The sequence below is a fragment of the Copadichromis virginalis genome, linkage group LG8 (assembly GCF_057382275.1).
Source record: "Copadichromis virginalis isolate Kocher_CV1m ecotype Utaka linkage group LG8, C_Virginalis_male_GT1.1, whole genome shotgun sequence".
Taxonomy (NCBI): Eukaryota; Metazoa; Chordata; class Actinopteri; order Cichliformes; family Cichlidae; genus Copadichromis; species Copadichromis virginalis.
The window spans coordinates 25,400,087-25,426,845 of NC_140625.1; the positions used below are offsets into that span (position 1 = coordinate 25,400,087).

General features: G+C 39.2%; 4 protein-coding genes across 5 annotated transcripts; 1 reads left to right on the plus strand and 3 right to left on the minus strand.

The window, feature by feature from the left end:
- Nucleotides 1-2,685: 2,685 nt before the first annotated feature.
- gngt2b (guanine nucleotide binding protein (G protein), gamma transducing activity polypeptide 2b) lies at nt 2,686-3,630 on the minus strand. Its single transcript, XM_085467255.1, has 3 exons — nt 3,421-3,630; nt 3,168-3,256; nt 2,686-3,027 (listed from the first exon to the last, which is right to left on the minus strand). Exons 2-3 carry the CDS (start codon nt 3,249-3,251, stop codon nt 2,899-2,901), a joined length of 213 nt encoding a protein of 70 aa, XP_085323381.1. The 5' UTR covers nt 3,252-3,256; nt 3,421-3,630; the 3' UTR covers nt 2,686-2,898.
- A 2,507-nt stretch (nt 3,631-6,137) lies between these two features.
- On the plus strand, nt 6,138-11,449 carry tmem101 (transmembrane protein 101). The gene is made up of 4 exons (XM_085466770.1): nt 6,138-6,362; nt 6,933-7,113; nt 8,020-8,166; nt 9,104-11,449. Exons 1-4 carry the CDS (start codon nt 6,232-6,234, stop codon nt 9,410-9,412), a joined length of 768 nt encoding a protein of 255 aa, XP_085322896.1. The 5' UTR covers nt 6,138-6,231; the 3' UTR covers nt 9,413-11,449.
- Nucleotides 10,311-17,080, minus strand: LOC146703504 (uncharacterized). Of its 2 annotated transcripts, none has more exons than XM_085466768.1 (2): nt 16,759-17,080; nt 10,311-12,810 (listed from the first exon to the last, which is right to left on the minus strand). In XM_085466768.1, the coding sequence occupies exons 1-2, from the start codon at nt 17,053-17,055 to the stop codon at nt 12,040-12,042; spliced, it is 1,068 nt and encodes a 355-aa protein (XP_085322894.1). In that variant the 5' UTR covers nt 17,056-17,080; the 3' UTR covers nt 10,311-12,039. The 2 variants fall into 2 exon arrangements, 1 of the variants encoding a protein (XP_085322894.1); XR_014922020.1 differs by lacking the exon at nt 16,759-17,080 and adding an exon at nt 15,260-16,000 and having other exon boundaries at nt 12,746-12,810.
- A 1,198-nt stretch (nt 17,081-18,278) lies between these two features.
- On the minus strand, nt 18,279-26,744 carry lsm12b (LSM12 homolog b). Its single transcript, XM_085466771.1, has 5 exons — nt 26,387-26,744; nt 23,622-23,755; nt 22,868-22,977; nt 20,444-20,570; nt 18,279-18,913 (listed from the first exon to the last, which is right to left on the minus strand). The coding sequence occupies exons 1-5, from the start codon at nt 26,511-26,513 to the stop codon at nt 18,821-18,823; spliced, it is 591 nt and encodes a 196-aa protein (XP_085322897.1). The 5' UTR covers nt 26,514-26,744; the 3' UTR covers nt 18,279-18,820.
- Between the last annotated feature and the right edge of the window lie 15 nt (nt 26,745-26,759).

The following is a 26,759-nucleotide window of genomic DNA, read 5'->3' on the forward strand; positions in this document are numbered from 1 at the left end:
TCGAAAGGAATTTGAAATTGTGGCAGACAGAAATGTAGCCTTAAACTTCAAGTGGATTTTTTTAATATTAAATGCAGATGTAAATATTCGCTACATGTTGATGGTTTTGTGTAACACTGTAACACTTGTGAGATGTGTAACGGAGACTTGTGAGATTTTGCTCTGTCAAGCTTACCTTATTCTTTCAGATGCACCTGTACATCAGTATATGGTGATCTTTTTTTATAACAGTGTTCGAACAGCATCCTGTGACCACAGCAGATAACTTGTAATGAACATTCTAGGCTTACAACCTTTCTTGGTCAAAAAAAAGCATGTCCATATTTGAACCCTTTACAATGGTTACAAATTCATAAAGCCAATATGGTTGTCTCAATTTATTTCAGATTCCCATAAAGGTGGTAATTTAAAGGTAACATGCTATTTTGTTATTGCAACCAACTCACAGGAAGCCCATATACAGTATAGCAATTCTGAATATCTGTAATCTGATAAGGCAATTAAGATAATACACTATGAACAAGTTGCGTTAGACTTTATATGCATGTGTCATGTTTTATGCCTTTACAGTTCAGCAGGCTGAGTAACTCTTGTGGGTTTAAGACATTAAGAGTTGTTATAGCATTAGAAATGCAGGTGAATCTAGTTAACATCTGAAATACCAATGAAAATATGTACAGTGTTTTCTAATAATATTACTTCAGGGAAGCACAATGTAAAAAGTATTAGTGCTGTTTTTGTGCTATGGTGTGCTCAAAATCCTGATTGAAGCTTTTCAACCATTTCTTTGCAAATGATACGCTTACCGTTTTAAAACTACTCTTTTAAGAATTTTTGAAATGCAAAGAAGGATAGAAACTGTTCTATAGTTAGCTTACACAGCTGGATCAGGTAAGGCCTTTTTAAGTAATGGCTTTATTGTCACCACCTCAAAAGCCTGTGGTATGTAGCCAGTTAATAAAAATAAATTAATCATATTTCAAATTAATCATCTTTCAGCAGTCCTATAGGAATGGAGACTTAAAGGCACATTGTTGTTTAAGAAGAAGAAATGATTGATTAACTCAAAAAGATCGATAGGACAGAGTGGGTCCAAGTAAACCGCAGCAGCTATTAGGGTTGCTGTACTTAAGAAGCTTGCACTCCAGCCCACAAGCCCCCAAGCCCGGCTGCTGGTCTCTTCTGACTGCAGACTCTGATGAAGACTCTACTGAGGGTCCCCGGGCAGTTGATTCGTACACACTTCACCTCTTAAAATTGTTCTTTCTTCCTTCTAGGCAGCATATACAAGATGAATGTAGCTGATTTGCTGAGATTTTAGCTTTTTGAATTCGAACATTGCAAGTGAAAGTAAAACTGACGCTTATACAGTCATGAGTACACCCTGATTTAGTGTCCATCTGGACATTAAAGGTGACAAAAATTTACAAATAAATATCATATTGTCTTTAGTAAGTACAGATTCAGACCATAAACTCATCAGAAAAGTATTAACTGAGATCAGAGAGCATGGCAGTCTAGGGCTGTTTAACCAGACTTGACTAGACTTGAAAAAATAAGTCTACTTGTCTTAAAGTGCCAGATTTACCCCCTACTGGCCATTAGAAAGAAAACGGGTTTATGGCACTTTTGCATAGGTTTCACATTTTAGACTGAGAAGCTATGCCCCTATTTTATACATTATCTAAGTGTTTATCAGTTTTATTTGGATTTGGTTCCACTCGTGCTGACCTGTTGATTTCTCTGTTTGTAGACTGAAAATACTAAACAGTTTTGATTATTAGTTGAGACCCAGCCAAGCAGGGAGTGACTGATTGGTTTGATAATAGGCAGAAAAACTCCGGTTACCCCACACCTGTGTACTTGATGTTCAGCAATGTTGAGGCTTTTCAAAATGCTTTCACTCTCCCATTTTACATTACACTAAAATTACAACGAAAACTTTATTAGACTCACAATTGGTGCATTTAAAAGTGATTCTTCTTTTGATCTTTTGATCTTACTTATTCTTTATAATAACACTTATATAAACAAGTCATCATGCAATAATTTGTTTACTATTTACTGGTAAATTATGTGATAATTATATATATTTATAGGTTATGTTTCAAAAATCCTTTTTTGCTCATTTTTTGTATTTTGTTTTAGTTTCTGTCTCTATACTCTGATTTGTAATCTGTACCCAGCAGCCCCATCATCTATCTTTTGTGTTATTATAATATTCTTACAATATTGAAAAAATTAAACCTCTTTAAAAAGCTATTTGACAGGTAGATGTTGAGTTCTTTGATGACTCAGATGTTGAGTTCTTTAATTGTATTTCCTGATGCCAGCACTGAAAGCGTCACTAATTGGATGGAGAGCTCAAAATGGAAGTCAGGATGAAGTGTGGAATAAGCTTAAAGACTTTGATACAGGAAGCGGCTCCGTGTCAACAGACCCGTGTGACTGACTCTACCTCAGCAAAGAAATCCGATTAGTAGTACTGACTCTCTTGGGACTTTGACCCCCTTCTGTACAGTAACATGGGTGAGATGTTGACTTACAGTCAGGGATATTGGACGCAAATCAGTGAGTAGTTATCGCTATTTAATATTAACCAGTGTGATAAAATGAGATTAAAGTACAGTAGGAGCTCAAAAAAATCACATGTGTTATGTCTTTTCAATAACAAGAACAGCTACGTCAGGTTGAAGCTTTGCACAGCTATTTGGATTTAATTATAAATTGACAAAGAATATCCACAGGTGCATACAGAAATCCAGTGATGGAATTATCCATTACAGATTTCAGTTTTCTTTCTACTGTACATTTTATCCACAAAGGCTACAGGAATATCACAGCAATGCAACCAACTCTCATAAAAAACTGTGTGACTTTTCCTTGGATTTCTATGTGCTATGTTATTATGCAGCCGCCCTTGTCTCCCTTGTAAGGGTTCTTGTCATCGGGAACACCCTTAATCAGCGGATCATTCGGGGCCAGTCCCTCCACAAAAGCAATTGTGTCTGTACAGTTTGCATTCACCTGTTAATTATCGGAAAGATGAAAACAAAGAAGATCAGGGAAGTCGCACAAGTCATTTAAAATTAATCTTAATTAAATGTTTACAAAAAGCTTTGGTGGATAAAGTTAAAACTAATTGTACTAAAAGAAGAGGCACTTACTGGTGTCCTAGGTGTGCTAACTTCCTTCTTCAACTGGTCTAGCTCCATTTTCAAGATTTCCTTATCTGACATATCCCGAGCCATCCTGGCTGTGAGAAGAAATTACAGATCAAAATATGTTAAATGTCACAACAGATTGAAAAAGTGTACTTTACTAACTATCGTAATGTCTTTAGATTTTTCTAATGGTCAAAGTTATGTTTAAATCCTCAATTTTAAAAAAAGATTTCAAAAAAAGAAACAGTGTCGTTACCTGTTGAATGGCGGGGTCCCCAACAGTCAGAGAAATGTGCTGGCCCCTAAGAGCTCATCAACTGTGTGCCTCACTGTAGTCCGATCGCTTCTGCTCACTGACTGATCTGTGCTGCCCCACTGCTCTTCATCCCAGCTGATCCCCGGTGCTGGCTTTTGGATGAGGTCGGCACAGGATTGGGCCTGATGTCACCAATCCCTCATGATGAGATTAAACAATCAGGAGCTGTGACCCCTAAACAGGAAGGAGGAAGGCAAGGGAACACAGATCCTTTCAATTTGTTGACGCCATGCTGGAGAAAGTGAGATATGGACATAGAAATGATAGAGTTGGGAACAGCAGATCCTTTGCAGAGGATATGCTCTGAGATACATGTGGTCTGTCCCCCAAAGAGGTTTTACCCAAAACTATTGTTTGTTTAAACTGATAGTTGTGATTTCAGGTAGTTGGGAATAACAATACAGTGCACAGAGTTGTGGTACCACAGACTCATTGCAGATATACTTAAGGTCGATCTTGCAAAATAGACCATGGTGGAATCTGTGAAGTTATTACAGAATCATTATTCAATACATATTCATGACAGACTCATTAGTTCAGTTTTAACTCGTTTGAGGAAAGTTATTGATTATGTTTACATCACTGCATGCTTTTCTGACATCAAAGTGATTTAAAACAAAATAGCAGGAATAAAAAGGCTTCCTATTGGTTTATCTATCATCTGTGCTTATCTGCATGATTCATAGAGAAATGTAGAGAGAAGAGAGATGTATAGAAAAAAAGGGCAAAAAAACATACGCAGTACACACAAGTGCAAAGCAAAGACATGCTTTTGACAGAAGTACAGTTAGTGGCATCACTTGTTAGCTTTGCACAAAAATAGCTGTTAGAAATGTCCTTCAGAGAAAGTACAAGAAAAAAGTAATATGTTTTTTGTTCACTTATCTGCATTGCTTCAGTGAAGAATGTGTGGATATTTGCATATTTCTGTTATCATTAGTGTTAATTCAGTTAAAGTACTGACAATAGTTTTACTTTGGAAATAAGTTACAGAAGTGAAAATAAATACAAAGGTGGGTGAGATTGCTGATCATCATAAAACAATAAGGAAGGGTTTCTGATCTTGCTGTTTCTGTAGAATATGTTTTGGTGAGTAAAGCATTTTTGTTCAAATGTGGGTTTATTTTCAGCTTTGTATTGGCAGTACTTTATTAATTTATTAAAACAACACATTGAACATTAACTGAAAGCCATTCATTTCATTTAAAGTGATAGCATTTAGCTGCCGTCACTCCATCTGGAAGCATTAACATTTTCACCGCTTTGTTCCCATCACCTCCAACTGACATCTGACAGACATGGAAAGCTAATTGGCCTCCACTAAACCTTCAGTAGGACTCACACTAAGCCATTATCAGAATCTGGGTTAGTCTCATTTACTCAAGATTAACCTCACTGTGGATTAGCAGCAGAGCAGAAACACTCCTTTTCATTGTGAAGAGGCTTTTTCCCCACCTTGAGTTCATTTTTACTGCAAAACAGCTGTGCTAAATGTCATTTACAGGTATTTGTTATTGTCACTGGTGGCTTTGACAATTTATTTTATTGTTTTTTGAATATTTATTTTGTTATGAACACTTGTTAATGAGCAGGACCGTCACTGGTGTGTTCATAGCATTTATATGGGATTGGAAGAGTTTTAACAAACTGCCAATTTATATTCCACAGTTACACAAAAAATACATGAATTATAAGTTGGAAATTAAGTATCAAGTTTAAAAAAAAAATTGTAATTGAATGAAACCAGAATCAAGTTTAAAGATATTTTAATTTTTGATTTTGGCTACCTTAGTACAATAAACAATCAAGAGTAAAAACAAAAAATATTCAATTCAGTTTATTTATGTAGCACAATTTACAACAGCAGTTACCTCCTGGCACTTTATATTGTAAGCTACTGACCCTACAGTATTAGAGCAGTATTAGAGTATTAGAGCAAATGCTTTATTAGGATAATATGATACTATGAAGTCTTTAAGATGCAACAGGGCCTGATAAATTGACAATATAAATTACTGAGGCTTTTATCAGAGCCAAAGAGGTTATATAGAATATTTACTGTATTATATATAAATAAATATTTTAGTAAGACTCGCACTAAATATTTGCTTTTATATTTTGAATATAAAAAGTTAATATGTGTAAACTATACAACTATACAACATAAAACTTAATGCTTTTAAGCAACAGCGTTAATCTATTAAATACAAGCTTTTTGGGGGTGTATACAAATTCAGTTTTCAATAAAAAGAAAAGAAAAGAAAATATTTACAAATATTTTTGCATAGTTATTGTTAAGGGATACTAGATGACTTGACGTTAAGTCGCCTAATCTTTCTTGTTTTATTGAAGAAAAATTAATGAATGCCTTAATGAATTCACTAAAAATGAATCAATATTAAAAGACGATCTTTTTTAATTGGAGAAAGATATCCAAGCCTTTTCTATTTAGAGCAATGGAGGTCAACTATCATTTCCTCTCATGACCTCTAAACCTTTCTGTAATTACGAATCATTTCCTGCAGATGGAGCTGTCGAATAGCTTTTGTCCCGGCAGAGCAGTGATTGGGCCACACCGGTGGCCCAACCCACCTGTTTGTCACATCAGCCAATAGGAAGACAGGAAAAAAATATTTTCAAAATAATAGCTGAAAAATATGCTTTTAGTTCGACACGTGAACATATTGTTACCCGGAAGTTAATGATGTATCCGCTACTGTATCGCTGGCGATTAGATGTGCAGCAGCAACGATGGCGGGTCCCAGTAGGAAGCAGATGTTGAGGTTTCTAAGCCAAGTGGGGGCGTTTATTTTGACCCGGTTTGGATTTTGGAACTGCTTCAGCATGCTGATGCTCTTTGCTGAACGAGCGGACTCGAAAAGGTAAATAAAGAAAGAACGAGAGAGCTAGCTCAAGTTAGCTGACGCGCTAACAACCTGCTACTTTAAGATCGAGTCAAACTTTGAGGGAAAAAATAGTCTAAATATTAAAACATGTTATTGGAGAAGTATTAGCTGAAAATTGTTATGGCTGAAAAGGTTGAGTTTAAAGGATAAAGTTACACGAAGCAACCTTTTTTCTTTTATCTTAAATGTGGGAATGTGCTTGCTAGCTAATGTGAGTTGAATTGCAGAAATTACTCCCATGCCGAAAGTTGATGGGCTGAAGAAGTGGTTTAAATTAAGAAGCCGTGTTATATTTGGCCTCGTCTGTAATTTTAGATAGGGTAGGCTGTAATTTTCTTTCTTGGTCGTCGTTTCAGTGTTGATACTGGGTGTGTATTTTTCAGTCTATGGTGGACAACCACACCCCTTTGAACCATCCTGTAATTACAGCTGCTTCACGGAAAATGTATAAATATAAGTGTAAATCTATAACGTAACACAAATTTTTATTCTGAGGCGGGGTAAAACTGACCCACTGACACGCTTTTAATTCCCAACAATCTACAGGAAGCCAGATATCCACATACCGTACCTGTATGTGGACATGGGCGCTGCGGTGATCTGTGCCAGCTTCATGTCATTTGGGGTGAAGAGACGGTGGTTTGCTTTGGCTGCTGCCGTACAGCTTGCCATCAGTACTTACGCATCATACGTTGGAGAGCAGGTGTATTATGGGGAATGGCTTAAGGTGAGTGACGTCCTTTGATAGAAAAGTCAGTTCTGTTCACAGATATAAGTTAAATTGTCAGCTAAACAGATTAACTTTGATTTTAGTGTTATTTAGTGAATATGCTACCTGAGCTAAAAAGAAAAAAAGACAGCTTTTTGTTATATTTATATTGTTAACTAAAAGTAGAACAGCAATAACTAATAAGTGTTTAAATAAGCAATCTCTAACAAACACTGAGTGGATAAAAATAGTTCAGAAGATTGGTGAAATGGAACAGTTTGGTTTGAAAAGGAATAAATTAGTCTGTGATAGAGAATACTTGAAAACCCAAATTTTTCTTTTTTGTTATGACTGTATCATTGTCTCTTTCTGTGGAGAGACTGGAGACGGGATTCTGCTGGTTCTCCCACTTTCTGAAGAATCCTGTCTATGAATAAAACCTATGAGGACCCTCTGAATAATCTTTTGGCTGCTCCCTATAGTATTTGCCATAGCAGATCTTCTGCGTCACCATTGCCTGCCAGATTTTATTTAATGTAATATCTGACACCAGTCTGAAGTGATAATATATAACATGCATGGTGTGAACATGCAGTAATATGTTCTTCGAGATGTTTATTTTTGGGTTGTCTTTTTGCACTACACATGAACTCTAATACTTTTGAGCACATATTTGTTTATGTCTGATACTCATTGAATGTAATAAATTTCATTTTTTGACCACTGATGGAGGTTAAACTTCTACTAAATCAAACAATGGCCCGGATCAGTCTTTGAGCTATTAATCAAAAGTGGATCTGTGTCACACATGGCGGTGAAATTGGATCTGGGCCACCACTACAAGTCAGAGTAGATTGCTTTATCAGAGCAACTGTGGTAGGAACTTGCCTCAGATTGTGACAGCTTGAATCTTTTTCACTACAGGTGCGAATGTACTCCAGAGCGCTGGCCATTATTGGAGGCTTTCTGATTCTGGCCAGCGGCGCAGGGGAAGTATACAGACAGAAACCTCGCAGCAGATCCCTGCAGTCTACTGGACAAGTTTTTCTTGGAGTCTACCTCATTTGCATGGTAAGACACATTTCACTTCTATAGATTTTAGAGCTAGTTGGGCTATAGTCCACTTTGGGGAGATTAGGAATCTCCAGGTCTTGCTCACAAGTATGGGAGAGTGTAGCAGGAGATTGACACATGGAGTGTGTTCAGTGAGGGAGAGGCTGAGTGTGAAAGCAAAGCAGTTTATTTAGCAATCTACTTTCCTTTCCTTACCTTACCTGTTCATGAGCTGTGGGTAGTGACTAAAGAAATAAGATTGTGGATACAAGCAGTGGAAATGAGCTCTTTCTGAAAGGTGTCTTGACTTGTTCATGAGACACTACGAGGAGACATCAGTGTCTCTAAGGCGATGAGTTGATGTCGTTCAGGTTTTTGACTAGGATATCTTCTAGGTGAGGTGTTTTGGGCATGTCCTACTAGGAGGAGACCCCAGGGCAGACCTAAGACACACTGGAGAGATAATGTCTCTTAGCTTGTTAGGGAAATCTTGGTGTCCTCCCAGGAGAGCTGAAGGAGTTGGCTGGGAGAAGCAAGTGTGGGAATCTTGGCTTAGACAGCTGCCACAACGACCCAGACCTAGATTGTTAAGTGTGAGGTTTTGTTATTTTCACTCAATGCCATTGTGAACTAAATAGGTTTTAAATATAAGATGTTCCTTATTTTCCCTAGTGTCTTTATAAACTAAGTGTATATCTTTTTAGTCCTGCTTATACAAAACTGTGCGTACTGGTCATTTTTGAATTGATCTGTTTTATTAAATTAGATTCAGAGTCTGACCAGAATTCTTTCTGTGATCAAATAACATGAAATTAGCTACTTGTAATTAATTTCTACAAACCAGATAATCATTTATATGAAATAATAATAATATTCCATAAATTTCTGAGTAACATTTTATTGATCAGACCTTGTTTTTAGTTCAAATACTGCAGTGCTATTTTCTCCCCACTAGGTTTACTCCCTCCAGCACAGCAAAGAGGACAGGCAGGTCTATCTGAACCACATCGTTGGGGGAGAGGTCACTCTGATGCTGCTGGAGGTGGTGTTTGGCATCCTGGCTCTGGCCTTCCTCTCCGGCTGCTACATCCGCCTGGCCGCTCAGATCCTGGCCACCATCCTTCCTCTTATTATCTTGCTCATCGATGGTAACATTGGTTACTGGCACCACACTCGGAAGGTGGAGTTCTGGAACCAGATGAAGCTGATAGGTCATAATGTGGGCATCTTCGCCGCTGTACTGATCCTAGCCACTGATGGCTGAACAGTCACACACTCAGACAGCTTTTACAGACCAAGGTGTGTGCACCAGAGGAAGATGTCGTTGGCCTTTTCATCATGGCCCAACTCTGTACTCAAAGCTGCCGTCACTCGATGACGCCTCAGGATTAAAAACAGTCACTGCTGAGACGGTTGGATGTAAGCGGCGTCGATTATCCAGTTTGTAACTTTGCTTTTGCAAGGAAAAAGAAAAAACACAACCTTGCTTTTTAAATGTTAATAATTTATTTGGATTTATGTTTACATTTTTGTTTCTGATATGCTCTGAAGCTTGACAGGGAGTGTTATTACAACAAGCCTACTGGGAACTTTTAAAAGAGGTCTTAATGATTGCAATCACTATTTACAGTGGATGGTTTAAATACGTGATTTTCAAAAAGGGAAAAATTGCTGGGTGACAAATTAAAGGAAAAAGCCATCATGAAGCAACAGCTTGATTGGGGTTTTAGAGAGGGATGAAAGTGCACGGCTGCAAAGGAACAACACAAACAAATAGTTTTATGTCCATTACCTTGTTTTTGTAATTGTTAGAAGCCATGTTTGTAACAGAATTTAAATTTGACTTAATTCCAAAGTCCTTCTTGACCTGAAGAAAAGTTGAGATGCATTATCCTAGGTGGTTCTTATCTTAGTTGTCAACAAAAGCATCATTTTAGATAAATTCTTCCACAACCAGCAGTACTGTGCAAAATACCACACAGCAGTGAGACCAATCCGAGAAAAGGCCAAAATGATAACTGAAAGTATAATTTGATTAATTGCCAATCTGTGCTTAGCAACATGCTGAGCCAGAACAGCTTCAGTCCAGCTGTCTCTGTAATAAACAGCTTTAACCTAAGAGATTATTCACTAATTTTGTGATTTGGTTTTTGCAGAGCGCCAACTTAAAACATCAGCTCTCCTGTACGTACATACATACAGCTGTCTTTCTTAACCACCAACCAGAGGTTGGAACTGGATCCTGTCATAGCTGACTTTGGGTGAGAGCGAGGGGCGGGGTATGCCACTCACACCTGCAGCCAATTTAAAACTCCTATAAAAAGTTTAATTAACTCCCACCCCTCACTGTAGGGGAAGGGTCAAAGGTTCAGGTTTTTCCTTTAATTTGTTGCACGTCTTATGTGATATATCTTTTGAAGTGGAATGACTATGCTGGCCTATTGGGAATAAACACCATGTTTAAAGCAGTCTTTCAATGGGTAGTCCTGTCTGACATCATAGATGGTGTAAAAGGTGGGCTTGGCAATGTGATGTCTCCCGCTGGCTTTAAAGCTTCCAGATACGCGTTTTTACCTTCACCATTGTGTTATTAGAAGCAGCAGGTCTGACTATGAAACAGCACTCTCATTGTTTAATGGGTTGTCAATCATAAGCCTTAACAAATAAGTGTACTCATTATTCTCCTTCCGAAATTTACAAACTCAATTGGCTTCACTTTTTAGACCCAGTCCGTCTTTTATATGTCTACAGCTGTAATACTTTTTAACTGCTTACATTTTATATGAAATAACTGTTTCGTTACATGGGTATTCAAGTCACTTCATTTTACTGAAAGTTGCAGTTTGTTTTCTATGATGTGCCCAATTTGGCTCAACATTCAGTTAACAAGGAAGAAAGGCTGAATGTAACAGATCCTTCATGTCCAAGACTGTGCAGTGTGTTTAGGAGGCATAATTACCAGGATGAGTGATTAAATATGCATAAAGCCTTTTTGGAGGATTTATATTTAATGTGTGGCTTGTGTCAGTGTCTAAACCAACATGTAGTTCAACACAAAGAAAACACCTGAATGTGTTTTTATACTTAGCTAAAGAAGATTCACCTTTGAGCTTCCATTTATTCCATTAATGACTTCAATAATTTTTTTTAGTCATATGTTGGTTTTATGTTTTTACTAATCTCACTGAATCACTTCCAACCTGCCAGACTGGTCAGTCTGTTTTGTTTTGTGGTTTGCTATGAACTTTTGCAATAGGTTTGGCCACCATTGCTAAAATAAAGATTTCTTCATACAATATTTCATATTCCATCAACAATAAAACCAGTGTAATATGACCATAGTGTCACATCCCATATGGAACATGTTACATGTTTTAGCTCATTTAAAAAAGGTCAATGACAAAAAGGATAGATCAGGTACTGGAGACCAACCAGTTTTCAAAGGGGTTGAGATGTGGCTGTGTCGTAAGACCAGTAAAGGGAATTTCAAAAATGTTTGGAGGTAGCCTGATGTTGAATGAGTCCTACACGCACCGGAATAGTGCTCAGGCTTTTCTCTAGGCCCTACTCGCGCTCTTTTGCTGTAATCTGTAGATTAATACAAAGTTTGCGTCTCATTAAAAAGTTATTTAGGCAAGTATACAAGATGACACTTAATGTTCATGTTACCCAGAACATATGGGTAAATTTGGATTGTTTACTATGCTACTACATGAGCCATTTCCACTTTGATTTCTCTCCTTTTTCCTACAGTGCCTGCTTCATAAGTATAAAAAGCTTTAAAGAGCATTGAAACAGAATAGAATGTGATAATTTGTACTTGTCTGCTGCTCAGCATCCAGAATCAGGTCACATATTAGTCCTAGAGTTCCTGTAAATGAGTAAAAAGTATCACTTTTCTTGTCCCTGGGACTCTGCTTCACTTGAGGCTTGTTTGTTCTTACGGTTGCGCTCCGCTTTTACCAGAGCACCAATCACAGCGAGCATCACGGTGATGGTGATGACGAGCACTGAGGCAGTCTCAGCTATACACAGCTGGCTGTCCATCGAAGCCAGGAGACTTCCGGCTAGCTGAGCGGGAGCGTGACAGATGATGTCCTTGTAGTCCTCTACGTGCAGATGTCGCACATGGTTGATCTTGCCGAAGATGCGCTGCAGCTCGCAGTCACAGATCCAGGGGTTGAGGGACATCTGAAGGTAGGTGCTGGTTGTCTGGAGCTTCAGGAAGGTCTTGAACCTTATGTGCTCTAGCTGGTTTCCCTTGAGACCTAGCAGAGAGAGCCTTCGCAAGGGAGCCAGAGATTCGGCCTCAATCTTTGAGATGTTGTTGTAGTTGAGCAGCAGGACCTCCAAGGTTTGCTGCCTGTTCAGCTGGCCATCTTTAAGAACATTCAGCCTGTTTCCCTCCATGTTGAGGAAGCTCAGTCGAGACAGGCTGCTCAAAGCCTTGATGTCCAGTCCTCGGATGTGGTTGTAACTGAGGTCCAGTTTCCTCAAGCTGCCACAGTTTTCCAGTGATTTGGAGTCTAAGTGCTGCAGCAGGTTGTTGCTCAGCCGGAGCTCCTGGAGGGAGTATAGGCCCTGAGAGAAGTCCTGAGGGAGCCACCGCAGCCGGTTAAAACTCAAATCCAACTTCTCCAGAAACTGCAGGGATGACAGAGACTAAAATGGAAAAAGAAATTAGAAACAACACGTTACTCAAATCAGCTGAGTTTGAATTGTGGTTTAACTTAAAACGTGGTCAGTTATCGGGTGTGTTTTCACAGCAACTTTTAAATATATATTGCATCTCATCTCAGGAAACCGGTTCCAGAGGGAAATTTAAGGGTTTTTTTCCACCAAGCTAAAATCCCAAACAAAGCTGTGCAGACTTTTTTTTTTTGTCTCTGTTTAATTGAAATATTTTATTTTTGAATTGATTGGAGAAATAGAAATTTTAACTCTTCCCTTTAAATAATCTTCTAGAGTTAACCCATGTTTCTGAACTGGTGGTTTGTTTTATATTTCATGCATCCTTGTATAAGAAAATAACCGGGTATGGATATGAAAAGTTAGTGAGGTCATCAAACCACATCTTTACTGATATGAACTGATGTATCAAAACTCGTCATGAAGGGAACACGAGAGGTCAAATGTTGTCTTTATGAGGGGGGGGAAGAGTTAAATATTATATAGTAGTGAAGCTGTTGACTTACTGGTCAACCCTCACCTATGGTCGTGAGCTCTGGTTTTGGATACAAGCAGCAGAAATGAGCTTCCTCCAAAGAGTAGCTGGGCTCTCCCTTAGATATAGGGTGAGGAGCTCTGTTATTTGAGAGGGCTTCGTAGCAGAGCTGCTTTTCCTCCACATCGAAAATAGCCAGATGAGGTGGTCTGACTAGGATGCCTCTTGGACACCTCCTAGGTGAGGTATTCTGGGAACGTCCTACTGGGAGGAGGCCTTGGGGCAGACTAGGACTTGCTGGAGAGAGTCCCAGCAAGTCCTAGTCTTGCTGGGACTTGCTGTCTCTTGGCTAGCTTGGGAACGTCTTGTTGTCCTACCAGAAGAGCTGGAGGCGGTAAGTGAGGTAAGGGAAGTCTGAGTTTCTCTGCTTAGACTGCTGCCCCCGAAACCAGATGAGCAGCAAAAATGGATGGATGTGCTAAAGTCAAGGTTATCTTTGGGCATTGGCTGCTTTTTCACGCATCCGTGTCCTTTTATCATTTTTGGAAGTATGTTTGTTTGTTAAGACACTTAACACTGACTTATTAATTATTAAACATTAAAAAAAATGCATCAAGGGAGTTCAAGTTGAAAGAGTGTTGTGTCTACACATCGACAATTTAGCAAAGAACCATTTTTTAAACAATATCTTTTGGCACTTTGGTATTTGCAGCCTGGTGACAAAAACACATTTGCTCCCCTTTCTTTTGTTGAGACTATGAAAAATGTTAAAATTTACACAGTTTGAAAGACATGAAATTGTATTTTGCACCAACATGGTGATTTCCAAAGACCAATTAGTTCTTTAAAACTTGGCATGGTGTGCAAAATGAGGAAAATGGACAAGTGGAGGCAAAAAGAATAAGTAGATGGTGTGACAGTCATCTCCTTTAAAAAAAAAAAACAACCAGTAAAAAAGTCCAGCAATGACCTGGCACAGGAAATTGGTGATTCATCAGTTCCTTCAGCCTCATTAAAAATGATCTCAGTGGAAGATTGGACGTCAAGAAGCCATTCTTAAGGAAGGGAAATGGAGGAAAGGTTGAGGTATGCCAAAACACACAAGAGCTGGACTGAAAATCAAGGACAACAGCTCTTACGGACTGACAAATCCAAGTTTTAATTTTTTTGGTTTAAATTGTCATCAATATGTATGGAGGTGGCGGCACGGTGGTTAGCACTGTTGCCTCACAGCAGTTAAGGGAGTCTTTCTGTGTGGAGTTTGCGTGGGTTCTCCCCGGGTATTTCGGCTTCCTCCCACAAGCCAAAGACATGCACTTTGTGGGGATAGGTTAATTGAAAAACATCTAAATTGCCCGTAGGTGTGAATGCGGGAGTGAATGTGAGTGCGAATGACCTGTCCAGGGTGTACCGCGCCTCTCGCCCTATGACAGCCGGGATAGGCTCCAGCGCCCCCCGCGACCCTGAAAAGAATAAGGCTGTCTACATCCATTTGTAAAACACAGCGAAGGCTCTTTCCTGGTTTGCATTGTAGCCAGTGGAGGTTAGAGATGAAAAGTAAAATACCATCATACTGTGCAATATAATCTAGGAAGTGTCTTAAATTTTTAGCATGACATTGATCCCAAACACACTGCCAGTGCAAGCATAGAGAAAGTTTAGGTGGTGCAGAAGATTAAAAGCTGGTCCTACCAAATCTTGACTTTCAAGTTTGTTAGAATTGTACAAACTCTGTTTACCTTATTTACTGCATTTCCATGTATGTGTGCACACTCGAATAAAGTGCACTCGTTTCCCATCTTCCTAGCAACATATTAACCCTTTACAGCCGATCGGAGCGGGCACGCTCCATTTTGCGTAACTATTTTTAAATCCCGGTAGCACTGCAACCACGTAAGCTAGCGCAATAATTTTTTTTGCATATGAAACCGGAGGAGTTGTACTTACATCTTATGCCATCAGCTTGTCCTAGGTCACAGTTTCCTTCCACATATAGCTTTGCAAAAACTGCATAAAAATCACTTGCAGCAACAAAAACATGATATTCCAGAAACACGCTTCGCCGATCCGATCAGCTGTTTGTAATACTTCCTATGTCCATCAGCGCGAACTATCACATGACCACATGACCTGCCCGAAACCGGAAGTGACGTCATTTTGCGGAAATGTAGTTTTTTTACGATCGGGGCCTTATGAGCCTATACTTGTGTTTTAAAAAGTTATGTTTGAGTTTATGACTTTCTGTGTCGTTTCTGGGATGCTTAGGACTCATATTGCACTGCTGGAAATAGTTTATTTTGATGCATATGCTGTTATTTTGCAAATTTGCACTATAATATTTATTTTTGTTTTTCCTGCAGTATATAAAAATTGGTGTATTTCAAAAATAAAACTATGAAGACACTCAAAATAAATTTCCTGTGGTGGGAAACTAGTTTGTGCAACTTTTTTGTATTTACAGTTTTGAGGGATGAGCCTCTTAAATTTCTCTAACTAGAAATATATGTTAAAAAAACAAAACCGATTTTCAATTTTTTTGTAGTTTATTGCACTTTTTTGCAATTTATGTAATTACTATGCACCTAATGCAGACATATTATTAAAGTTTGGGCTATAATGGTTGTATTGATGTATAGCAACTTGAAATGCTCCCAAAAATGGCTACACAGCATGTAAAAATATAATATAAGCTCTGGCGGACTTGGTTCTATGGTAGGTCTTAAAGGGTTAAGAAACGAATTTCAGCTCGTGAATTTTGCACAGTACTGCATATACTAATGCCCCACTGAAAATCTAAGCAAGTTTCTTGTAGATAACACATTTGTTAGGTTACTTGCTGATTCTAACTTGGCTGTATGTTAATGTGAGTGAACGGGGTTTTTTTCTTCATTTCCTTGTGGTAGCGTAGACTTGGCCAGGATATACTCTGCCTCTCATCTCATCGGGTTTAATACGTGATAACTCAGATAAGCTCCAGCTGCCCTGTGCAACCCTGAACTAGATAAACCATTCAGGATTGAAAGGATGGATTTTAGTTCGCAGAAATAAAATATAGAGCTTTTGTCAGTTTGGTTAAATTTGCTTTGCTGGTTGTCCTGGAAAAATGTCTGCATTTGTTTATCGAGCTCAGGACATCTGCATGACTGTGTGCCGTCCGCATTGTAATATCAGTTCTAAACCTCTTAAATATGCCTCTGACAAAATCCACCCACAATCTAAATTTATAATAACCCCCCAAGACCTCAACTAAGACTACAAACTGACACTAAATACTGACTTTGAAAGAGAACTTCAATAACCAGTTCATGTTAAAATATTAATTAGAAAATTGCAGTACTCCTTTTTAAGTGTGGTTATTTCTTTGATGTAAGAATCTAAAGACTTCTACAGCTGCACTAAAATATCAAACACAGAAAACACACAATAACCAGCTCTTACTGACGTACCTGTGGGTGCAGAATATGGATGCTGTTGTTGGACATGAGGAGGATCTTGAGTGACCACAGTCCTATGAAAGACCTGGTGTGCACCTCTGTCACCTTGTTCGCACTTAGATCCAGCAGCCAGGTGCCGTGGGAGATGCTGGATGGGACCCGGGTCAACCCACGAGACCTGCAGTCCACCAGGTCTGAAGATTCATAGCACAAGCAGGGGCTGGGGCACAGTTTAAAGCCCAGCACGGCATTCAGGAGGAGAGGGAGCAGGAACATCGCGGCCAGCATAGTGCAGCCAAAGCCAGGCATCTTGCTGGAATCTGAGTGACCTCACTCCTGCTGAAAGGCATGGTTACCCTCTTGTAGTCCCCCCGAGAAATACATGTAGAAACCCAGAGAATTTGTTGCAAGGGCACGATAACGCTGTCATTTCAACAAATTCTCCATGAGCAAACATCGAACGGTTCCCGATTAGAGAGGGATTAATGGCTTAAACAGATGATCACATAACCACCACATCAGGGCAGGAAACTTGGTCCATTTTGGATCCTTTCCTAAAGTAAGGATTTACATCTGCTCTTCTATATGGATATATTAAGCTCTTTTTCATCATAGAACTCCCATATCCCTGTGATTTCAGCAACATGTTACATAAGATTGTATGAGTTTTTATAATCTCTATTATGGTAAAGGTAGCACTGGTAGTAATGTAATGGAAAAGCCTCTTTAAAAGTAAATCTTCAGTACAGCATTCAGCATCAGGACCATTATATTGGAAGCACCGAGGATCAGTCAGCAAAAACAATTCAATATTTAAAGACTGCCCCAAAGAAATTAAAAATTGACTATTACGTATAATGTTATTTTTTTAAAAATACACCTTTCTATAAAAAAAATAAAATAAAATCGACTTCACCTTTGGGAGCATTTTTCACACTTTTCTGACATTTTGGAGTTGAAATAATTCATTAAGACAACCACAAGATATCACTGAACAACAACCATCAGCCTACCTGAAATGTAGCCATACCTCCACCCAGAAAAAGGAAAAAAAGAACATTTTTTCCACATAACTGCAGCTCCATTAGTGGTACTCATTTAAAAATTCACACTGATTTACTGAGAAGTTCGTTGCTGCCCACAGGATGGAGGCAAATGTCATCAACCAGCTTTAGAGTAACCCAGAGGCTTAAAACATTTAAATAATTAATTTGAAAGAGACATGGCGTCAGTTTCCTGTAATTACACAGATTACAACGCTACCAAACAGGACAGAAAGTGAAACCCGAGTGTAACCCGTATCTGATTAAAACGTCCTTACTGAGGACAGCTGATGGTCAGTCTGAGTTCACGTGACACAAGTGAAGTGGTTCCTCAGGAATGCAGCCAAATGTATTCCGAGGATGTCATATAAAATCAGGGTTATGACAAGAAAAAGACAGCACTCTGGCAATTAAAAAAAAACAAAAAAAAACAAACAAAACAAAAACAAGTTGCTCTCAAAAAAGTCGTTGAAAATTACGGTATTACAGTCAGAATTTTTGTTACTTTTATTTTAGAAAATGTCCTTTAAAGTGTGGCATTTCAAGTCACATTTTGTTTAAAATACAGAAAATACAGACAGTAGAACATGGATACAGCAAAAAAAAAAAAAGAAAAAAAAAAGAAAAGAAAGGAAACAATGACAGAAAATAAAGCTAACAAGCCTTTCTGACTGCTCTAGTTTTCTCTTTTTTGAAATGGAACTGAAGGCAAAGGAAGGAGGGCGGGAAAAAGAAAAGGCTTCAAGGACAAGAGGGGAGGAGTGGGGGCAGAATGAGACAAGTTAGTTAAGGAAACTATGGTTGGTTTATGGTTCATGTTTAAATTATTCTTTATAAAGTCTAATTTAAGATTTAATCTTTCCTCTTTCTTTTTTTGTCTTTTTCATTTAATGGTATTTTGATCTTCGGGATCCAGGGCCCTCAACGCTCCTCCTGGTGGTCTCCGACTGTGGAGAAGGAATGCCGACTTTGTCTGGCAGTGGGAACAAAACCACCCGCGTCGCCTTCTCCGGCCGACCCGCACCGCCAACTCAAGAAGATAAAGTGGAGTCCTTCTGTGTTTGCTGTGCTTGTGAACGTTGCATGGACTTCTGACTTTCCACGTCTCTAAAATGTTTCTCAACCTGTGAGGGTAAAGCAAAAACAATAAAGAAAACATTATTAATAGATAAAATTCCTATGGTGAGACTTGAACCAGCTATGGTTTACAGATAGAACATAGAGACACCAAATTGACAGAAACGAGACAAATCTGAACTTGTTTCAGCCTGGAAAAACCAAAGATAGGAATAACAACAAAATTGAGTCACAACTGACGTGAAACAAAACAAGTCACCGGCTCCGAGAAGCTCAAACATTTTCCAAATATAAAAAGCAAGTCTTATGACGAATTACTGTTACGGCCCCCCAAACACATGCTTATCTTTAAGTTCCCCTCACTGGGACCATAGCTAAAGTTAATAGCTAAATGAATGTGGTCTTGCTCAATTCAAATCGTGTTTAGCCATGACCATCTGGTACCCATCAACAAAGTGTCTGTCAAGTTCTGGAGTGTGATGGGAATGGGTGTATAAAAACTAGAGAATGAGGCCTGAGGCCACCGAATGCAACACCAATGACTGGCATATTTAAGAAGCTGCTCTCAGCTCCATGGCATAAAAATACACGTGATTTCTGCACAGAGGACCGAAAGCCAGAGATACACCCCCCCCCCTTTAACTTTTTTTTTTACCGAAAGTCAAACTCACAAAGTCTCCATATATGAACCTGTGTAAAGTGCTATTAGTGGTTCTCTTGATTGCTCAGGGTGTCTCACAACAGTTCGCTTTCTGTGGTGCCTAACAGCTGGCAGTCAGCTTAAGCTCTCCATCGCTCACCCTGTTGCTGCCATGCAGGTGCTCCAAGGTCCCCATCCCTGTCTGCACCCACCTCCCTCCAGCAGTTGACCTGCAGCTTATTCACTGGTCATCCCCCTTCGAGATGAGACTCTTAAGTTTACGAATGACTGTGCTAAATAATCCTGATAATAGTTTGTAACGATTGAGCAGCTTTATGTGACAGACACACACCTACTGTATACACTTGAATGTGGAAGTCTTACACTGCGTTGGGTGGGGGGGAAAGTGTCTAATCGGGGGAACATTTGCACTTTCCATTTACACCGTTTTCTGTCTGTGCCCAAAACAAGACAGCACAGATTTACAGGCTTGAATTTTCCTAGAAAAGCGATCAAATCGTCAGCGAGGAAGAGGCTAAGAGTGGAACTGAACTCATTCAATAAGAACGATTATATGCCTTCAGGGAATTAGTGATGCATGCTACCAAGAACAGAACATTCAACACAGAGCACAGCGATCACATTTGCATACAACTTCAAAAAACTGTTGTTAAAAATGAAGCATATGGGGCACTCATCACGGACAAAGGTGAAGTAACAGAGGTCGAGGGATTTGCGGATTTATTAGATTAATCCAAACTTGCAAGCATGTGGAGATGAGCACATGCTCACACACAAAAAAGAGGAAAAAAAAATCAAGTCTGAAAATGCCACTCATCTCTAACCCCCCCAATCAAGTAAAAGCAAAAGCTGAAGACAAAGTCATCATGAAATAAACAGTTACACATGTGAAAATAGAAAGTGTAGTAGTACTTACTATTTTGCGTACATGACTTAAAGCGCTTCCCTCTTTGCCTTTGCAGTTCTCAACCTGGTAAGGCGGTGAGATTATGACGTCGTCCATCACAATAATGTTCTTCTCCTGCCATTTACAGTCTTTGATGCTGTAAAGAAAAGAAAACGACCTTTTAGCCACAGCTGAAAATGCTTTTTTGTTTTCTTTCTGCAAATTTCATACTAGTGTTTATGACATCTATAGCTCTGTTTCTAAGGTAACCAGTTTAAGCAGGTTAAACAAGCAGCACATTTGTCATACGGAGAGTTAACGACCTGAAAGTGAAACCAGAGCCAACAATGGACAGGTTTCACGTTTCTGAGTGAACAATTCTGTGGGGCATCTGGTCTCCTGTGTTTTTGAAAACATTTTAAATCAAAAACTATGTGAGCTGCAAAAAAGATTTTATTCAAAATATGACCTTTGACTAAAGAAGACGGAAAAGGCTCAGACAGGTATCCAATTACAGTCTGATTCAGGGCTAAAACATGGCTGGATCAGATATCTGAAACTTCAGCCTGATTCCTTCATGTCACAAAGTGTAAAAGTTAAATTATCAAGAGGCGCATTCATCTTCATGAATCAGCTCAAAGGGAACAAGATGAAAATACATTTCGGTTTCAATTTACAGATTATAGTAAATTGAAACCGATTTACTCCTAAATCTCAGACATCAATGACTGGGTTTAATACTTTGCATTCCTTTTCCTTTATCACACAACTGAAGGAAATTCTTGCTCGAGTGGGTTAAGATCAGGTTATTGTTGAAATTCAACATCTCTGCCTTCCAACAACTTTCGCTTTGTTTTTGTAGTGCATTCTCAGTAAGTTTCAATTTGCATTGTAAAGCTCTTTCCAGTCAACCTAGCTGCATTTGACTGTCCAAATATTGCTGTTCCTAAACAGGTCTGGCTTTCCCCCCCTTTTTTTTGTTCCTTCTTCCCACTAACCTGACCTTGTGACTGATCAACGATCGCCATTTTGCAGCTTGTCACAGAGTATTCTCTCTATGATGGACATATGATGGGGGTGTTTCTTATTGACTATAGAAAGGATCCTGTCATCACCTACCACTGTTCCAGGCTTCTTCTTTTTTTTTTTTTTTTAAATTGCCAAGCCCAGCAAAGCATCCATCTGTCCCCATTACAATTACAAAGATCGAGATTTGACTCTGCAGCCTAAAGCAGGGCATTAAACACCGTTATGGACTCAGACAAGTGAAGAGCCCACAGACAACTAGTCATTGCTGTTACTTCATCCAACACTGCATGATGGCCAGGAGTAGTTGCTGCACTGTAATCTAGAGTCTATGATCTCTCAGACACGTCGTTCTGGCCTGCATTGACAGCTCCTTTCATCACATGTCGTAGATTCACAGAAACAGCTTCCAAACTCTAAAGCCACGATGATCACCAGACTTTTTACCTGCTTAATTTATAAAAAACTGTGATCAGACTGAAACTGAAGGACTGAAACTAGCCCACTGAAGGAACAATGGGCTGTGAGGTCAGTTCCTTGATCATTAGTATTTCAGTCACTGTGCAAATGTACTGTTTATAAAGTTGGGGAGACCTGCAGTCAGCTAAGACTGAAGAAGTCACTTGGATGAGTGATGAAACGTTTCTCCCGCTGAAAACCAGTCCAGATGAACAGGATCAACTTTTTGGGAAAGCCAAGAGTTATACACCAGTTGTATAAATGTAACTTGAAGCAGGTTTCAGTGTAGCTAAAATTAAAGTTGTCATTGTCCATTCTGTCCAAATAAATACGGTCATAACTGTATCTGAATGCTGGCAAGAGCTTCACTCTGATGCAACTGTGAGGTTATTAAACTATCAAGAAAATCCCTGAAAGTTTTGGCAATGGGAAAAAAAAAAATCTATGTATTTAAAATTCAATCTAATTCTTCAAACAGCAAGTTCACTGGTTTGTTTTCACTGTTGTGTACACATCTGCACAATGTACAGATGTGTACACTGTGAATTTTTCATTTTTAACATGGCTAGAGAAAAAATTATATTAGTTCACATTTCAAACTTTCAAAGTCAGCTTTTTTAAAAGGAAAAAAATGATGTCATTGCTTTCTGTTTTCTAAATAAGCAGCATGATTCTGCTGAACTGTTGGGTTTTCTTTTGAATATTTTACTTCCCTTTTTGACATGACATTAAAAGTCTTTGTTGTTATAATCTCTTTGTAGGATTCAAGATGGTCAGTGAGTGTCCTTCCATTGATTTTGATTGAATGATGAAGATCTTTAAGTGATTTAAGCCACTAGTGGCATAAAATACTCACAAATTAGTGGTCAATGATACATATAGTATGCAGTGAGAAATTTGACCCGATCAGGTGAACATTTACCCCCATCTGACCTGTGAAGTGAATGAACAGTAGCATAAAGTTCTTACGTTTTGTGAATAGTCTGGAATAGCTGTTGGCCCTCCACAGAAACCCCAGCACTGATTGCATAGGCTTGGGACAGCTTGTCCTCTTTTTCTGTCCGTGCTCGATTGGCAAGCTGTAAAGATTAAAACAGAACACACAGCATTTTTTTATTTAATTTTTTTTCTTTAGGCACATCAAATATTTGGTCTGAAACAAGAACAGCTTATTCTTTTAACTGCAAAAACTAAATTTCAGGTTCCAATTGTGATTTTAGGTTCAGCACTCCAGCAGTGAACTTGGTTTATATAAAAGTACATTTCACTTTCCCGCATAGGATTACAGAGGCAGTGTTTATATCTCAGCATTTAAACACCCTCGACATGTCTCCATTTATTCACGGCCTCAGTTTGGGCTTACTTTATTTAAGTGGGGGGAGGGAAATAATCTATAAACACTGACTTTTATTTCTGCTGTGTTCCAATTTTCCAAATCAGGGTCTCAATCCTCAGAAGTCTATTTCTAGACCTACTGACGATGCCAGCCCCATTTCACAGCCTCTTCAAAACGCAGCTGAAACGGCAAATGCATTTTGGCCAAAAGAATACAGTATTTCACTGAGGGCCAAGTATTTTTGGAGCATTCAGGCAATCCTCATTGTAAAGTTAGGAGATATCCTGGCCCATTCACCAACAGCGCCTGACACCCACCACACTTGATGTAACCCGAGGCATAAAAACCAATAAATGGTATAAAAAGAAAATAAATTATTGGACTTACCTTGCTAACATTCAGTGATGCTAGAGGGGGTGGAGTCTCAGTGCGGTCATTTATAATGTCCACATCAGAAACATAGGCTAAGTTGATCAGGATGACGTCGTTGAGGTTTGGCTTACCACTGGAGGAAGCACATTCTTTGAAGGCACTTAGGTCAAGGCAAACAACTTTGTGACAGTGAATGACAGAACAAAAATGACTATTATCTGTCCCCTTGAAGAACTTGGGACATTGGTTTTCTGCACAGAGAAGCTCATTATTCAGAGAACACTGGCTGACAAACACTGACAGTGAAAGGTAGTGCCAGTTACAGCATGGGACTACCGAAAGCATTGCTGCCACCTGTAGCATCTATGAATGAATGAAAGAATGAATGGAGACGGCTAAAATGTGTTATGAGAGGAAAAACTGCAAAAAAAAAAAAAAACATGTACTGATCCACAGTCACGAAGCACCCATAACGAGGTCAGCAAACCCAGTATCTACAACTTACCATAACGGCTTTTAGCGAGTGAAATTGCTTTATCACCACTCCACTTTAATTTATTATTACTGCATTGATTTATTTATTACCCGTCATATCAAGTTTATCCAAGTTTTTCAGTGTTTACTTGCTGCTGTTACCATTTTACCTTCTCTTGCTGATTACTGATTGTGAAGCTTATTGTAACAAAGTCTCAAAAAGAGCTACATTACTAAAGTGTTATTATTATTGCTACTTAATACAGGGCTGGCTCGCTCTATGACTGACCGGAAATACACACATTGTTTGGGCTTTAACACTGCCTGTTTGTTATTTATTTAAGTCATAACACATAAAGTTTCCTCTCACTGTACAGTAACTAGTTATAACAACTCTCGGGAAATTTTACTTAAACAGTAAACTGCTGACTTGGGAACTCAAGCGTAACATAAGAACTAGTCAGATTTTTGTTTCGCTCTGGGTTCTATATCACAGCAGCAGTTTTCAAATGTTTTGTGCACCTAAGAGCAAACCAACATTTCATGGCACACATGAATTCACATCTGCATAGAACATCCTCCATGCAATCAATTCTTCTTTTGACTATACACTTATGATAGCACGCCTGTAGCAAAATAGCCCTTTTGCACTTTGCAGTAAGTTCTACTCCCATATAGTTTCCCTCCACAGATATTCCAACAAACTGTCTGCCTCTAATTCAAATCGAGTGTGGGTTTATGTATTCCGTCTTGGAATAATGTTAAGATTAGTCAACTTGTCTTGAAAGATAATACTGTCATTCACAGATAGTCTCTTTTGTATAGGCAGGGGATTGCCCACTCTCTGGTTCACAAAATACAGTGATCCACTGTCCTGTTTTCCTCACCATCTTTTGGGACCTTAGAAGTTCGCTAATTTAGCAAATATAAATTCAACTCATTAAGTTCTAGTGCAGCTGCTTAAATAATAGATGGATCTCACCAAATCCCAAGGCACACCATTTATGAACATTAGATCTAACTGAGCGGTATATGTTTTTTGGCAAACTGATCCATAAAAAAACAAAAAAAAAACAAAACTTAAGTTATGACTTCTGTTGATGAATAAACCGAATTCTTGCAATAAATACATTGGAAACGACTGTCTGAAAGTCGATAAATACATAAGAAAAGTCATCTGATTTTACACAGGCCTTGCATTCAAACTTAGCATGTGAACATATTACCTCGATTAGTCATACAATACATACAATGCCTGTATGGCTATTGAGCACACTTACGCGTTTATAACGTCATTATCACACATTGTAGAGCTGAAAGTAGGTGTCCAGGCGTTTCTACAGCTCAGACAACGTCACAAAGTGTTTTTAGTGTTAAACTAACACTTAGAAAGACCATGACTATCAGCTCTAAGCGCTCCCCACTCTTCATTTGATTTAATCACCTCAAAGTTTGGCCACAATGACGACAACTACACGATAACCTCACGAGTCTGTGCAATTAACTCTATGATCAGAGATAAAGGAACATGATAAGATGCACATTCGCTCACTCACTCATTCACTCACACTGATGGGTGTAGACATGTTCGCCAGCAAACTAGTGTTAGTAAGTAAGTTATTACTCCCACCCAAATGACTCATGTTAAAATGAACTGTGGCACAATCACACAATATTTACAGCCCAGCTGATAAGCGTGAGAACGCCAAACCCGTTAATTGAGCTAGCCAGTAGCTGCAGTGTGGGGTTGACCGAAATCTAGCATGCTAACATGCTAAAACCACCCTGATTGTGTAGCGTGGACTCGGAAACCACTTAATCTCTAACTTGTACAAATAATCGTGAGCATCTGCGGCTGATGGCACCACCAACCATGTGAGGTCAATATGTGGACCATCAACACGCGAGACTCTCCCAGTATCAGTTAGCTCGCTAACTAGCAACGGTTGTGCCTGCTGAGAGCACACAGCCATGATGCCTTACGAGGATTCGTTGCCAGATAGTGATCCATGTTGAGGGCTGGCAATACAATGAGTGGATTCAAAACACATGCGCTGCTAGAGCGGCTAACGAGAGGCCAAGAAATTACCAGGCAACCCCAACTAAAGGCTTATACAGACAGAAGATAGATGAGGTGCTATCCGAAACAAGAAAATATATAAAACGGGCAAACGTGTGTGCTTCTGCTAGCACCAATTACGCCTGCGCGGATCACTATTTGCCACATTTCGGTTACCCTACAGGCCCTTGCAGCCAGGCAGGCCAGCAACCCCTCCATCCGCAGCTCGAAACAAACAAAAGGATACTCAGAGTTAACATCTTGGACTGGTAGTCAAACGCGACAACTTCTCCTTGCAGACGTTGGCCCAAGCATGTGACGCATGCGACATGGCTCCCGACGCTAAAATACTCCCCGGGTCCAGGAGCCGCCATCTTCTCCGCCAGGAAACCGGAGCGCCTGCTTTACGTAAAGCGACGCGATGTCGTATGGAGACGAAACCTGAGCGTAACAAAAGTACGTCGATCGTTTCTTCTAATGTGATGAATTATAATTCCTGCCAAATCAAATCTAGTTTAAGTAAAGTTGTGTCATTGAATCACTAACTAAGGTCTTCAACTGCAGAACTACTACGAATACAACTTCTCTCTTCGACGAAGGATGTCGCTTTGTTTCCCATT

Coding starts and splice junctions, on each gene's coding strand:
- gngt2b (XM_085467255.1), bottom strand. CDS start 3,251: ATGGCTCGGGATATGTCAGATAAGGAAATCTTGAAAATGGAGCTAGAC. Junction 3,028..3,167: donor TTAGCACACCTAGGACACCA/GTAAGTGCCTCT, acceptor GATAATTAACAG/GTGAATGCAAACTGTACAGA.
- tmem101 (XM_085466770.1), top strand. CDS start 6,232: ATGGCGGGTCCCAGTAGGAAGCAGATGTTGAGGTTTCTAAGCCAAGTG. Junction 6,363..6,932: donor GAACGAGCGGACTCGAAAAG/GTAAATAAAGAA, acceptor AACAATCTACAG/GAAGCCAGATATCCACATAC. Junction 7,114..8,019: donor ATTATGGGGAATGGCTTAAG/GTGAGTGACGTC, acceptor TTTTCACTACAG/GTGCGAATGTACTCCAGAGC.
- LOC146703504 (XM_085466768.1), bottom strand. CDS start 17,055: ATGCCTGGCTTTGGCTGCACTATGCTGGCCGCGATGTTCCTGCTCCCT. Junction 12,811..16,758: donor TCCATATTCTGCACCCACAG/GTACGTCAGTAA, acceptor TTTCCATTTTAG/TCTCTGTCATCCCTGCAGTT.
- lsm12b (XM_085466771.1), bottom strand. CDS start 26,513: ATGGCGGCTCCTGGACCCGGGGAGTATTTTAGCGTCGGGAGCCATGTC. Junction 22,978..23,621: donor CATCACTGAATGTTAGCAAG/GTAAGTCCAATA, acceptor TAATCTTTACAG/CTTGCCAATCGAGCACGGAC. Junction 20,571..22,867: donor TTCCAGACTATTCACAAAAC/GTAAGAACTTTA, acceptor TTTTCTTTACAG/CATCAAAGACTGTAAATGGC.